General features: G+C 39.6%; 1 protein-coding gene across 1 annotated transcript in view; it reads right to left on the reverse strand.

The window, feature by feature from the left end:
* LOC142760420 (uncharacterized) overlaps nucleotides 1-12430 on the reverse strand; it is a 45644-nt gene extending 33214 nt beyond the window's left edge. The window contains exons 1-4 of the mRNA XM_075863607.1: nucleotides 12313-12430; nucleotides 3252-3305; nucleotides 2100-2159; nucleotides 761-835 (exon numbers count right to left, since the gene is read on the reverse strand). Coding sequence (XP_075719722.1) covers nucleotides 761-835; nucleotides 2100-2159; nucleotides 3252-3305; nucleotides 12313-12409 — 286 coding nt within the window. The 5' untranslated portion in view covers nucleotides 12410-12430. The remainder of the gene's footprint in view (nucleotides 1-760; nucleotides 836-2099; nucleotides 2160-3251; nucleotides 3306-12312) is intronic.
* Between the last annotated feature and the right edge of the window lie 1945 nt (nucleotides 12431-14375).

Raw genomic sequence — 14375 nt, forward strand, 5'->3', positions numbered from 1 at the left:
TACATGCATATATCTTCACATAATCACTAGAAGTGAAGAAACAAAAACTCTCCGAGTCACAAAGTTGACAGATCTCCTGATTAGGCGCAGGGGTGATTAGATGAGAAACTGCTCATCTTCTCGCCCCTGTAGTAGAACCCCCCCCCCCCCCAAATGTGGCAATCAGAGAGCACATATGCTCTACAGTACACGTGGCGATATTATGAAGAAAAGTTCCTGTATCTCCCCTCTTGGGTCTCTGGAGGCTGAAGAGGGGAAAAATGTCCCTGAGGCCCAGATTACACACAGTTTAGATGCCGTTTTTGTGCCACCTTTTGATCATTTTGTTTAGCCAAACGCAGAAGTGGACACAAAAGAAAGAAGATGCATTAGTCTTTTCTTTATACCTCTACTCCCTTTTAGATCCGCGTCTGACTTTGGCTCAATAAATTGTTACAAAAACTGCCACAAAAACTGCATCAAAACAGTGTGTGTGATCCTGGCCTTACAGAGACACAGAACCAGTTCTAGATGCCCAGGTCATCAGCACCAGTGACGTCACCTTCAGCAATAACAAGAGATGAGCCGTTGAGGCGGCCCTGGGTATGAGCCCCTAGATCTGCCTTGTGGTTTGGAGTGTAATGTAACATTCAAACACATTTTCTGTGGTCTATTTTCACAGCGGAGAATGAACTAATTTTTCACTTTGTGTTACCCAAGAAATGGGTTTATTCTGTGACCCTCCTATTATAATGTGTATTATGTGCATTCGTCTTCTTACTTAATTCCTTGGCTGGTTTAACTCCTTGTTCTCCATTCTCTGGTCTGGACGAGCTTGTTTCAACCTCCACGTTGACTAGAGAATAAATAAGAGCAGACGTCACACGGGATAAGAAATACCAACAACCTGTTTAACTACATTCAATAATAAATTGCTGTTGAGTTTTAATCTGAACATGTAGAGTGTTTCTTTAATGAATGCTGTGTACACGTCTGCCTCTCCTTAACCTTTGAAATCGTATGCAGAGGAATGATTGGAATGTTTTGTAAATGAAAGAAGGATAAGTTGACTTTTCATTGCAGTAATCATTAACCCATGCCTCGCCTGAATATCACAGAAAAAGTTTCCATGTCCTGTATAGTTGTGTTCCTAATAATACTGGATTGGGATAAATTGGGATAGCTTTCCAGCTTCACACAAAGTGAGACAAAAAATGTATTATGTTTTTTTTGCTACTATTATGACTACAGCAGTTTCTAAAAGAAGATAGAGGTATGGATAAAGACATCTCCATGAAGTCAATAATAAAAAAAAAAATTGTGACTCGGGTTATAAGCCAAACCACAGCCACCTATTTGTAGTTTAAATAGTTTCGTAATGGCTGATACTTGTCCGTAGAAGGTTGGATTCTGGTTGGTGGTGTGAGATGACTTTTAAATAGGTTCTTGAAAGGTTCTGATTCTCCTCGAGGAAATCTAGCAAAAGGTAGGGAGACTTAAAGGGGTAGTCTCATCTTAGGACGTAATGGCAAATTACTATGATCTGCCATCACCATATGATCGGTGGCAGTGAGTTTTCTTTAATCTGTAGGTGAGCACTTTAGAAAAATTTCACCAGGGAGTATCGATGTAAATTCCCCCTATCGTTTGCAGGATTGCTGCAAGTAGAATAAAGCCTAGCAATGACTGCATCATGGACAGTTTGCACATTGATAAATAGATGTATAACACCCTTCTTGCCCTTACTGCCTGTTATTCCATCCTTCCCATCTAACATCACTGTTTTGATAATTTTATTGTCTGATTATCAATTAAACTTATTTTCATACAAAATACTAGAATTGTCCATTTGCTGGTCGAAGCTTCAGAATATTTATCTCTGTGCATTCAGTGTAATCTCGTGAACAGGGTAATCCTTGCCTATTTATTTCTCTGCATTAGCCACATTTTCTATTTTAAATAAAATGTAAGATTGTTTATCCACAGTAACGTCATACCTTTAAATACATATCAGAATAAACTTATTTTATTTATTCATTTCTTAGATAATTGTATCTGTAAATGTCATGGAGCCATCTTTTCACATGTATATATATTATAGAACATTGTGTCCTCCATACCATTATTATTATTGTATGACAGCCTTGTTCTTACATCCTTGGTGGTAATATTTGAATCTTCTGTATGAAAGAGATGTTACATTATGAACAGACAATATTAATACACATTGCAATTCCTGTGTACTTACAACGGAGAGGATTATTCTGCCACTCGACCCAATATTTATGAGACAGCGAGTTATGAATATGAGAAGAATGTAATGCATTCATGTTTAACAATTCAAAATATAGATAGATGATAGATAGATAGATAGATAGATAGATAGATAGATAGATAGATAGATAGATAGATAGATAGATAGATAGATAGATAGATAGATAGATAGATAGATAGATAGATAGATAGATAGATAGATAGATAGATAGATAGATGATAGAATGTCAGCCGCACAGCCTTGTGAATCATGGATGGGTGCCGACCTGCCCAGGTCAGGGCTTACACACCTGCTGTAGTAGAATCCAAATATCAGGCAGCACTCCAAGGTATAAGCAAAGTAGAAAAAGGTGCTTTATTGGTCCATATACACACACAACGTTTCAGCTCAACACAGGAGCCTTTCTCAAGTGGGAAAGGCTCCTGTGTTGAGCTGAAACGTTGTGTGTGTGTATATGGACCAATAAAGCACCTTTTTCTACTTTGTTTATACCTTGGAGTGCTGCCTGATTTTTGGATTCTAGATAGATAGATAGATAGATAGATAGATAGATAGATAGATAGATAGATAGATAGATAGATAGATAGATAGATAGATAGATAGATAGATAGATAGATAGATAGATAGATAGATAGATAGATAGATAGAGAGATAGAGAGATAGAGAGATAGAGAGATAGATAGATAGATAGATAGATAGATAGATAGATAGATAGATAGATGATAGATAGATATGAGATAGATAGATGATAGATAGATAGATAGATAGATAGATAGATAGATAGATAGATAGATAGATAGATAGATAGATAGATAGATAGATAGATAGATAGATAGATAGATAGATAGATAGATAGATGGATAGATAGATAGATAGATCAATTGAACCTACAAAAATCAAGATTATATGTGCTTCTGGTCCCTCATTGGTTCAACTGCCTCCTACTAGTACATGTAATTAATAAATATATTCTAATGATATAAGAAATACCACTTACCTAAATCTTCTTGTTTTCCCTTTAACTCCGTTTCCTTTTCACTTTTCTTGAGACCTGGATATAAATAACATATAAATATATAGAGAGAGAGAGTTACAGGATATCTAGAGAAGATACCATACATCATCATTGCTGCTGAAAGTAAGATAACATTTTTGTTGAGATCTACAGACAATCTAATGTCTATGCACGTTGGTCAGAAACTTGCGCTATATAATTGTATTAAAAAAATGGATGGTAGTCTCAGTCGTGTTCACAATCAAAAGCTGTTCGTTCACAACAGATAATTGTTGGCCACTGATTTTAGAAGGATTTGCCAACAATCTCATAATGAGGGCAGCGGGCATATAGGATTTTAACATGCCCCATCCCTTGTTACCCTTGGAGATAATCCCCTGCTGGAGGTGTTTGGTGGCAGTTTATCTCCTCTCCCCAATTAAATAAATATATTCACTTGACTGAGCCAAGCATGCAAATTTATGGGGGAGTTGAAAGAGATAGCTATTGGTTTCTTGTTCGGTCAACAGCTACCTATGGCCATTGATCTGTCCTAACCAGATATAGTCCAATTGTCCATGAATTCCTGGAGAGTCTGTAAAAATAGTAGAACTTTCTCCAGTGTCTACATAATACCAAGAATATACCTGATTTTATTGATAGCAAAGTCTCAGTAGAAAATCAGAGCTGTATTTTTTAATGGCACCATTTTGGGTTATATATAATGTATTGAATAATTTGAATAATTTCGGAGAGAAAAAAAAATAGCAATTCCGTCATAGTTTTTGGGATTTGTTTTTACTCTGCTTACCATGCGGTATAAATGACATGTTAATTTTATTCTATGGGTCATTATAATTACGGTGATACCAAATATGAATATTTCTTTTTTTTATTTTTAACACTTTTTATTGAAAATTATACGTTTTTATGTTGCCTTGTAGTTTTATAAAGGCCTGTTTCTGCCGTTTTCATTGCCACCATTTTGGGGGATGAACAATTTTTCTTTTAGGGATTTCTTTACATTGATAACGACTGGACCCCAGAACCTGGATACAATCAAACTCTGGATTACTACATAGAATGCTTCAGAAAAATTGTGAAATCTGAGATCTTAGACCAACAGCACAAAATAACACACAATCTCAGTATGGAGGAAAGGAACGCCACAAAATCACTAAAATCCAACAAAGACATCATCATCAAACCCGCTGATAAAGGAGGGGCTGTAGTAATTTTGAATACGTCTGACTACATCCAGGAGGCACACAGACAACTCTCAGACAGAAAATACTACACCCTGCTTAATAAAGACCCCACCAAACAATACACAGTAGAACTTGTCCGTATCATCAATAGTTTCAACGCTGTGTCAGACAGTTTAATGGACCTTATACCAGACAATCCCAGAATAGGTACATTCTACATGTTACCTAAAATACATAAAGAAGGCAATCCAGGGAGATCAATCATTTCAGGACTCTAACTGGGAATATTTCTGGCTGGGTGGAAAATCGTCTAAAGCCCTTGGTGAGGTGCACACCCAGTTATGTCCAGGACACCACGGACGTCCTCTGCAACTCTCAGCCCTGGGTCTACTACCAGAGGGAACAATATTGGCAACTATGTATGTGGAGTCTCTGTATTCTAACATTCCCCATGAGGATGGCAGAGCCGAATGCTAACACTTTCTTCAAAAGAACAATCTAGCAACAGAGCCAGCCCCACTACTCATCAATAGAGCCAGCCCTACAACTCATCAGGTTCATACTCCATCACAATTATTTCTCATTTGACAAAGACATACAGTGGAGGAAATAAGTATTTGATCCCTTGCTGATTTTGTAAGTTTGCCCACTATCAAAGTCATGAACAGTCTAGAATTTTTAGGCTAGGTTAATTTTACCAGTGAGAGATAAATTATATAAAAAATAAATAAATAAATCACATTGTCAAAATTATATATATTTATTTGAATTGTGCACAGAGAAATAAGTATTTGATCCCCTACCAACCATTAAGAGTTCAGCCTCCTCCAGACCAGTTACACGCTCCAAATCAACTTGGTGCCTGCATTAAAGACAGCTGTCTTACATGGTCACCTGTATAAAAGACTCCTGTCCACAGACTCAATTAATCAGTCTGACTCTAACCTCTACAACATGGGCAAGACCAAAGAGCTTTCTAAGGATGTCAGGGACAAGATCATAGACCTGCACAAGGCTGGAATGGGCTACAAAACCATAAGTAAGACGCTGGGTGAGAAGGAGACAACTGTTGGTGCAATAGTAAGAAAATGGAAGACATACAAAATGACTGTCAATCGACATCGATCTGGGGCTCCATGCAAAATCTCACCTCGTGGGGTATCCTTGATCCTGAGGAAGGTGAGAGCTCAGCCGAAAACTACACGGGGGGAAATTGTTAATGATCTCAATGCAGCTGGGACCACAGTCTCCAAGAAAACCATTGGTAACACATTACGCCGTAATGGATTAAAATCCTGCAGTGCCCGCAAGGTCCCCCTGCTCAAGAAGGCACATGTACAGGCCCGTCTGAAGTTTGCAAATGAACATCTGGATGATTCTGAGAGTGATTGGGAGAAGGTGCTGTGGTCAGATGAGACTAAAATTGAGCTCTTTGGCATTAACTCAACTCGCCGTTTTTGGAGGAAGAGAAATTCTGCCTATGACCCAAAGAACACCATCCCCACTGTCAAGCATGGAGGTGGAAACATTATGTTTTGGGGGTGTTTCTCTGCTAAGGGCACAGGACTACTTCACCGCATCAATGGGAGAATGGATGGAGCCATGTACTGTCAAATCCTGAGTGACAACCTCCTTCCCTCCACCAGGACATTAAAAATGGCTCGTGGCTGGGTCTTCCAGCACGACAATTACCCGAAACATACAGCCAAGGTAACAAAGTAGTGGCTCAAAAAGAAGCACATTAAGGTCATGAAGTGGCCTAGCCAGTCTCCAGATCTTAATCCCATCGAAAACTTATGGAGGGAGCTGAAGATCCGAGTTGCCAAGCGACAGCCTTGAAATCTTAATGATTTACAGATGATCTGCAAAGAGGAGTGGGCCAAAATTCCATCTAACATGTGTGCAAACCTCATCATCAACTACTAAAAATGTCTGACCGCTGTGCTTGCCAACAAGGGTTTTGCCACCAAGTATTAAGTCTTGTTTGCCAAAGGGATCAAATACTTATTTCTCTGTGCACAATGCAAATAAATATATATCATTTTGACAATGTTATTTTTTTATTTTTTTATTATATAATCTATCTCTCACTGGTAAAATTAACCTAGCCTAAAAATTCTAGACTGTTCATGTCTTTGACAGTGGGCAAACTTACAAAATCAGCAAGGGATCAAATACTTATTTCCTTCACTGTATATCTGCAATGTATGGGAAGCGCTATGGGTAGCAAAATGTCACCACAATATGCTAACCTGTTCATGTCCAAACTAGAGGAAGAGTTTTTATCAACCTGTGCAACTAAACCTCTAGCATATTTCCGGTACATTGATGACCTGCTGATAATCTGGACAGGCTCTGAACATGAACTTCTTTCTTTCCATAAAAACTTCAACAAGTTCCATCCTACCATCAAACTCACTCTCAACTACTCTACATCTCAAATACATTTCCTGGACATGACCATATACATGAGAGACAGCACCATACAAACCACAATCTACCATAAACCTACAGGCCATCCAGCACATTTGAGATGTAACAGCTTCCATCCGAGATACATAAAGAAATCCATATCATCTACAGCCAGGCTCTACTGTACATACGGATCTGTTCAGACAGTGAAGACCGAGAACAACACCTGTTATCACTGAGGAATACTTTCTTACAACAGGGATACCATCCACAGATTATAGATGATCAGATCTACAGAGCAACAAGAACTCCAAGGAGCAATCTTCTGGAGTACGAAAAGAAGGAAGACAACAGAAGGGTGCCCCTAGTGGTCATATACATTCCACAAATTAGCGTCTTGAGAAAAATTGCTGCTGATCTCCAACCTATATTTAACAAACACAATAAACTGAAGGAAATATTCCCGGATTTACCTCTCCTTGCATACAAACAGCCACCAAACCTAAGCAATCTCCTGGTCAGAAGTGCCCTCTCATCTCCATCAGAGACTGGCACTTTTCCTTGCAACAGTAGAAAATGCAAGACCTGTACCAACATCTTATCATCAAACACCATCCACATCCCAAACACGCAGCAGGACTATAAAATCACTGGCACGTTCTCCTGAACATCCTCCAATGTAGTGTACATGATACTGTGTACAAGGTGCTTCAGTAAAGGAATCTACATTGGAGAAACAAAAATAAATTACAAACCAGGATGAATCTTCACAGACATACAATAAAAAAAGCAGCTAGATACACCCATGGGAAAACACTTCTCTGGACCAGATCACAGTTTGGCAAATTTAAAGGTCCTAATACTGAAGGGGCATTTTAAGAACAACAAAGAAAGAAAAATTTGGCGTTATCTACAGGGGAGGGCTGTATGGCGTTTTCTACAGGGGGAGGGCTGTATGGCGTTATCTACAGGGGAGGGCTGTATGACGTTATCTACAGGGGAGGGCTGTATGACGTTATCTACATGGGGAGGGCTGTATGACGTTATCTACAGGGGAGGACTGTATGACGTTATCTACAGGGGAGGGCTGTATGACGTTATCTACATGGGGAGGGCTGTATGGAGTTATCTACATGGGGAGGTCTGTATGGCGTTATCTACGGGGGAGGGCTTTATGGCGTTATCTACAGGGGGGCTGTAAGGCGTTATCTACAGGGGCTGTGTATGGCGCTATCTACAGGGGGCTGTATGGTGCTATCTATAGGGGCGCTGTGTGGCAGAATCTATAGGGAGGCACTATCTACAAGGGGGGGTTGTGTGATACCCAGCGGAAGGGGGGGCCCAGTCAAAAGTTTGCTATGGGGCCCAGTTTTTGCTAGTTACGCCCCTGCTTATATATATAATTTTTATGGCAACCAATAAAGGTATCATACCTACTATCTTTTGTATTTTTTGACACAAAAGTATTTAACATTGCAAACAGTAAGGCTGGGTTCACACGACCTATTTTCAGACGTAAACGAGGCGTATTACGTCTGAAAATACGGCTACAATACGTCGGCAAACATCTGCCCATTCATTTGAATGGGTTTGCCGACGTACTGTGCAGACAACCTGTCATTTACGCGTCGTCGTTTGACAGCTGTCAAACGACGACGCGTAAAAATACAGCCTCGTCAAAAGAAGTGCAGGACACTTCTTTCAGACGTAATTTGAGCCGTACTTCATTGAACTCAACGAAGAGCAGCTCAAAATTTAAGGCTGTCAGAGAAGCCTCGCAAAATGCGAGGAGGAGCAATTACGGCTGAAACGAGGCATCTGTTTTCTCCTGAAAACAGTCTGTCTTTTCAGACGTAAATGCCTGCTATCGTGTGCACATACCCTAAAAGCAAAATCATTGTTATCTCCGATCCCGGCCGCAAGGTGGCAGTTTTTTTTTTTTTAAATGCCACAGCCTGAAAACCTAGCCTAAATTGGAATACAAACTCTATCCATATGTTTTTCGATTGGATTCAAACCTAGGATCCCTGCAAAATACACAATTCTCTAGAGTTTAACTGCTTTTTTATTTTTGAGTGTACTATGTCTCGGTGGAGGTCTATCATCTAGAGCTTCGTAGAACTGCCTCAACCAGAAACCTGTGAGCTTTGACTGTAGTTGTAAATAACTTAAACACTCCTGAGTTATATATAACTACCTTTAAGAGTAGAATAACAAGCTGTTGGCATGACTACAGTCATAAAACACAAAGAGATTGACAGAGACATAGATATAATGAAAAAACTAGAGCACATCCTTTTCTATCTCAGGGTTCCAATGACCAGACTGAACTATCAGATCTTCCAGCTTCTGGGGACAATCACATACTGTAGGAAGTCGAGTGGATCACTTGCTCTGTTTTTAACTTTTTGTTGTTATTTTACATAAATACTATTGGTTCATATAATTGATGTGGTCTCAGTGTGCAGAAAAGAACATACTTGGGGCCACAGATCTCAAGAATGTTTTGACCACAACCCATGGAACCACCCATGATAAGACGGTCCCATCATGCCCAGATTAGGTCACCGCTACTCGTGGGGTATCACAGGGGTCAGTATTGGACCCTATTCTATTTAATATATTAATTAATAACCTTGAAGAGGGATTTCACAGTAAAATATCAATTGTCTCAGATGACACTAAACTGAAAATAATTACTAAAACTAAAATAATTAAAATAAAATAGGAAAGTATTACGTTACAAATGGATCTGGATAAGTTGGAGGCTTAGGCAAAGTAAGGAGCTTTTACACTGATAAAAGTAAGTTTATGTTCTTAGAAAGGGAAAATACATGTCAGTATTACAGACTAAATAGGAAGACACTGGGTAACACTGACATGGAAAAGGAGTAAGAGATATTAGTCGACAGCAACTAGTGTCAGGTAGCTGCCGCCAATGCAAATAAGATCATGTAATGATTCAAAAGAGTTATAGATGTACATGACGAGAACATATTGTGTACAGTTTTGGGCATCAGTGCACAAGAAAGACATAGTAGAGCTTTATGGGGTTCAATGGAAAGCAACTTAAGTATTATTGTGAATGGGTAGACTACAGTATCTAGAAAAATTATTACAATTGGGGTTATTTCGTTTTAAAAAAAGACGGCTGAAGGATGACATAATAACTATGTATAAATATATCAAAGGTCAATACAGAGATCTGTCTAATTATCTATTTATATACCCAGAGTCATAGCTATAAAGCCATGTTAGCACGATCAGGATTTTTCAGGATTTAGGCGCTTATTCCGAAATCTCGACAGAAACCGCTACCATTCCACCAGCAATACATATAAAATATCTCATTTACACAATCAGAAAAATATCTGTGTGAAATAATTTTAAAATCTGTAGTATGTTCATTATTGCTGCGGATTCAGTGTTGAAAAGCGGCAGGCTAGCTCCATTGTATTACAATGTTACAAATCCGCATGTGTAAGGGTTATGATATTACAAGATATGGGTACGAGATTATTGTAGATGGGTTGTTGATCCAGAAATGTATTCTAATTGCCATATTGGACTCGGGAAGGGACAAGAATAATAAATGTGAACTCCCTTTCTGGATTTATGGGGGTCCCAGTGGTCAGGCCTCCCATGATCACATTACTGATTGGCATGTCATTTAAGATAATTGCTGGAACTCCCCTATAAATAGCAATTCAGTAACATATCGTGAGGATTGGAACTATTCCCTGAATAATAAATTGATGGCATGGCTACAATCACAAAATATGCAGAGATTTATAGAGACATAGATATAATGGCTGAATACTTGAGTGTATTGCATTTCAAGCTCATCTACTTCAGAGTTCAAATGACCGGACTGACCTTCAGCTTCTGAGGACTATCACATAGGAAGTAGAGTGGATCGCTTACTGCTCTGCTTTATCTACTTTTTTGCATTATTTATTTAAACAGAATTACTATTAGGCCCTTTTACACCGGTCGACACTCGGCCGATGCAGCGAACACCGATCAACGAGACATCGTTGATCAGCGCTCGTTTGCTCCTGTCACACGGAGCTATGGATGGGGACGAGCGATCGTTACTCCAATCGCTCGTCCCCATATATTATCATCATGTCGGCAGCGTGTCTGTTTACACAGGGAGATGTGCTGCCGACAACTGCCGTTCCTCTGTTTACACAGGGCAATTATTGGCAACGAGCATTATATTAACGCTTGTCTGCCCGACAATCACCCTGTGTAAAACCCCTTAAGTTCTTATTATTAATGTGGTCTGAGTGTATAGAAAAGAACATTCTTGGGACCACCACTGATCTCAACAATCTGTTTGCCACAGCAACCCATGGAAAGAAATTTATACCTATGAAACCACCTATGGAAACAAGGTCCCGTCACTTGTCAATAAAATGAATTTAAGTAAAGGTGTTGTCCATTTTCAGCAAATTAATGTATAAAAATAATAATTTTTTGTATAATTAAAAGTTACACAATTCTCTAATATACTTTCCTATACAGTATATTATTCCTCACGGATGTCAAGATCTCTGCTTGTTGTTATTCTGTGGGAACATTCATTGTTTACTTCCAGTGGATAAAATTCTGTCCATGGTCATATGATGGATACACAGGTGCTGGGATCATAATAAGACACAGCTCTGATACACATGCTGTAACTGCAACGAGCCGTGAACCTGTGTGTCCATAACGTGACCAAGGACAGAATTTTATCCACTGGAAGTAAGCAATGAATGTTCCTACTGAATAACAACAAGCAGAGATCTTGAAAACCACAATGAATTATTGCAGACAGTATATTGGAAAATTGTATAACTTTTAATTATAAAAAAATAACAATCATTTCCTGAAACCGGAATACATTTAACTTTATTTGAAAGAAGAAGGTTCACACGTGTGGCTTCTTTCCCATAGATGGATAAGACCGGTCAGGGGATCAGTGCTGGTCCCAGCTGCTGGACCTCACATATCAGTGTTTGATGACATCTCTTATTGATATGCTACAAAACTCTAATTCACGAAAGTCCCTTTCCTCAACCATAATATTAAAAGTGATTTCCTTTTCAGGATCTATGTGGGTCCCAGTGGCCACACCTCTCATGATCACATTACGGACTGGCATGTAAATCCAGTTAATTGTTGGACAACCCTTTAAATAGCAGTAACATAGTGTTAAGATGATGTGATGCAGATGAATTCAGAGTCCTTACCATTTCCCAGCAAACATGTCAGCAGACTGCAAGCTGCCTATAGACTGCTTAAGGGCTAGCAGGGAGGCTATGGGAAATTAAAATTGACTTGATCACCCTGATGATCAGTCAGAATGCTAAGACTATAAAACACAATATGACTTCATGTGCTGCAATATTGAACGTATTCAGCTATAGTGTATAACAAGAAGAAGTAGTACTTACACAGGTAGTACACACACAAGTAGATGGGGAGTAGAGGAAAGCAGAGGATCCCCAGCAATATCCTCTGCCACTGACTGAGTCGGTGGTGCAGTGCCATGATGCATTTCAGCCAGTGTGATATTAGTGTATGTTCCTTGTCCTTGTTGTTTTCAGTGTTACTGACTGCATGAACTTTAAACTGTAAATGTGTGTAAAACCTCACAGATACGAGCTCTATATGACGCACTGTCAACACTATCCCTTTTTTGAACGTGAGTTTGGGTGTGCTTACATGACCTTTGGATAAACACCTTATTTCCTCTACTACACCGCCTTACACAGTAGTGACTGATCATGCATACAATAGCTTTAGCTAAAAAAAATATCCTCTCCTTCCAGAAAGATGTACAAATACATTTCTATTCTAAGAAAACACCTTAATAACTGTCACGTAGGGTTCGTGGACCCACTGGGCTGTACCGCCTTGGCGGTATGGCAGCTGGCCAACAGGGCGCACGTCAGAGTGTATAGTTTATATAGAGTACCTGTGGCAGCTCGGACAGTAGCAAGGCAGGCTAGGCAGGAACTAGGCAGCAGGCAGACGTCAGGCGTGGAGAAGCAGGACAGGCGTGGTATACAGCACAGCACGGCTACAGCTAAGCACAGCACTAGATCAGGATTCAGGATACAGGTTACAGGAACAGGAAACACTGGGAGCAGGAAACACTAGGGGACCATTTGCAAGACAGACTAGGAATACAACAACAAAGCTCAGGTGTGGGAGGATGGGGCTGGGACCTTCTTATAGCCCAGAGTGCTCTGGACCAATTAGCTCAATCACGAACATGCTTGCGCTCTGGCCCTGGTGGTCACTGTGGAGCAGGACGGCCGTATGTGCAGCCATCTCTTGAGAGAAGGGCGTCGATTAGATGGAAGGAGTTTGTGGTCAGCGACCACGGACATTACAATAACTTTGTGGGCAGAATTGTACTAATAACCTTAGAAATGACATAAATTATGGACCAGCCAGTAGTAAATAGTAAAAACATTGCTAGGAGTATAAATAAGTGCCTCGATATACTAACATAAGGATATTTTCCATTGAGGACGGCCATTATATTTTTATGGGCCCCTAAGGTTTAACTAAAAACTTCTCGGTCCCCATGAAAAATCAGTAACCTACTATGTGGCATTTGTAACACTGGTGTCTACTTACAGTTAGGTTCAGAATTATTTGGACAGTGACACAATCTTCATGATTTGCGATCTGCTGCCACCACATTGGATTTGAAATTAAATAACTGAGATGTAATTGAAATGCAGACTTTCAAGTTTAATTCAAGGGGTTGAACAAAAATATCCTGTGAAACGTTTAGGAATTGCAACCATTTTTCTACACAGCCTCCTCATTTCAGGGGCTCGAAATTAATTGGACAAATTAACATTACCATAAATAAAATGTTTTTTTTTTTAATACTTTGTAGAGAATTCTTTGCAGGCAATGACTGCCTGAAGTCTGGAACCCATGGATATCATCAAACGCTGGGTTTCCTCCTTTGTGATGCTTTTCCAGGCATTTTGTCTTAAGCAAGTGAAATGCAGCTCGATAGAGTTGAGATCTGGTAATTGACTTGGCCGTTGCAGAATATTCCACTTTCTTGCCTTAAAAAAACTCCTGTGTTGCTTTCGCAGTATGTTTTGGGTAATTGTCGATCTGTACTGTGAAGCGACGTCTAATCAACCTTGCTGCATTTGGTTAAATCTGAGCAGAAAATATATCCCTGAACACTTCAGAATTCATCCGGCTGCTTCTGTCTTTAGTTACATCATCAATAAACACTAGTGACCCAGTGCCTTTGGCAGCCATGCATGCACATGCCATCACCCTGCCTCCACCATGTTTTACAGAGGATATGGTGTGCTTTGGATCATGAGCCATTCCAAAGCCTTCTCCATACTTTCTTCCTCCCATCATTCTGGTACAGGTTGACCTTAGTTTCATGCTGTTCCAGAACTGGTCTGGCTTCTTTACATGTTGTTTGGCAAAGTCTAATCCGGAATTTCTATTTTTGAGGCTGATTAAT

Source organism: Rhinoderma darwinii, chromosome 4, assembly GCF_050947455.1.
Source record: "Rhinoderma darwinii isolate aRhiDar2 chromosome 4, aRhiDar2.hap1, whole genome shotgun sequence".
NCBI lineage: Eukaryota > Metazoa > Chordata > Amphibia > Anura > Rhinodermatidae > Rhinoderma > Rhinoderma darwinii.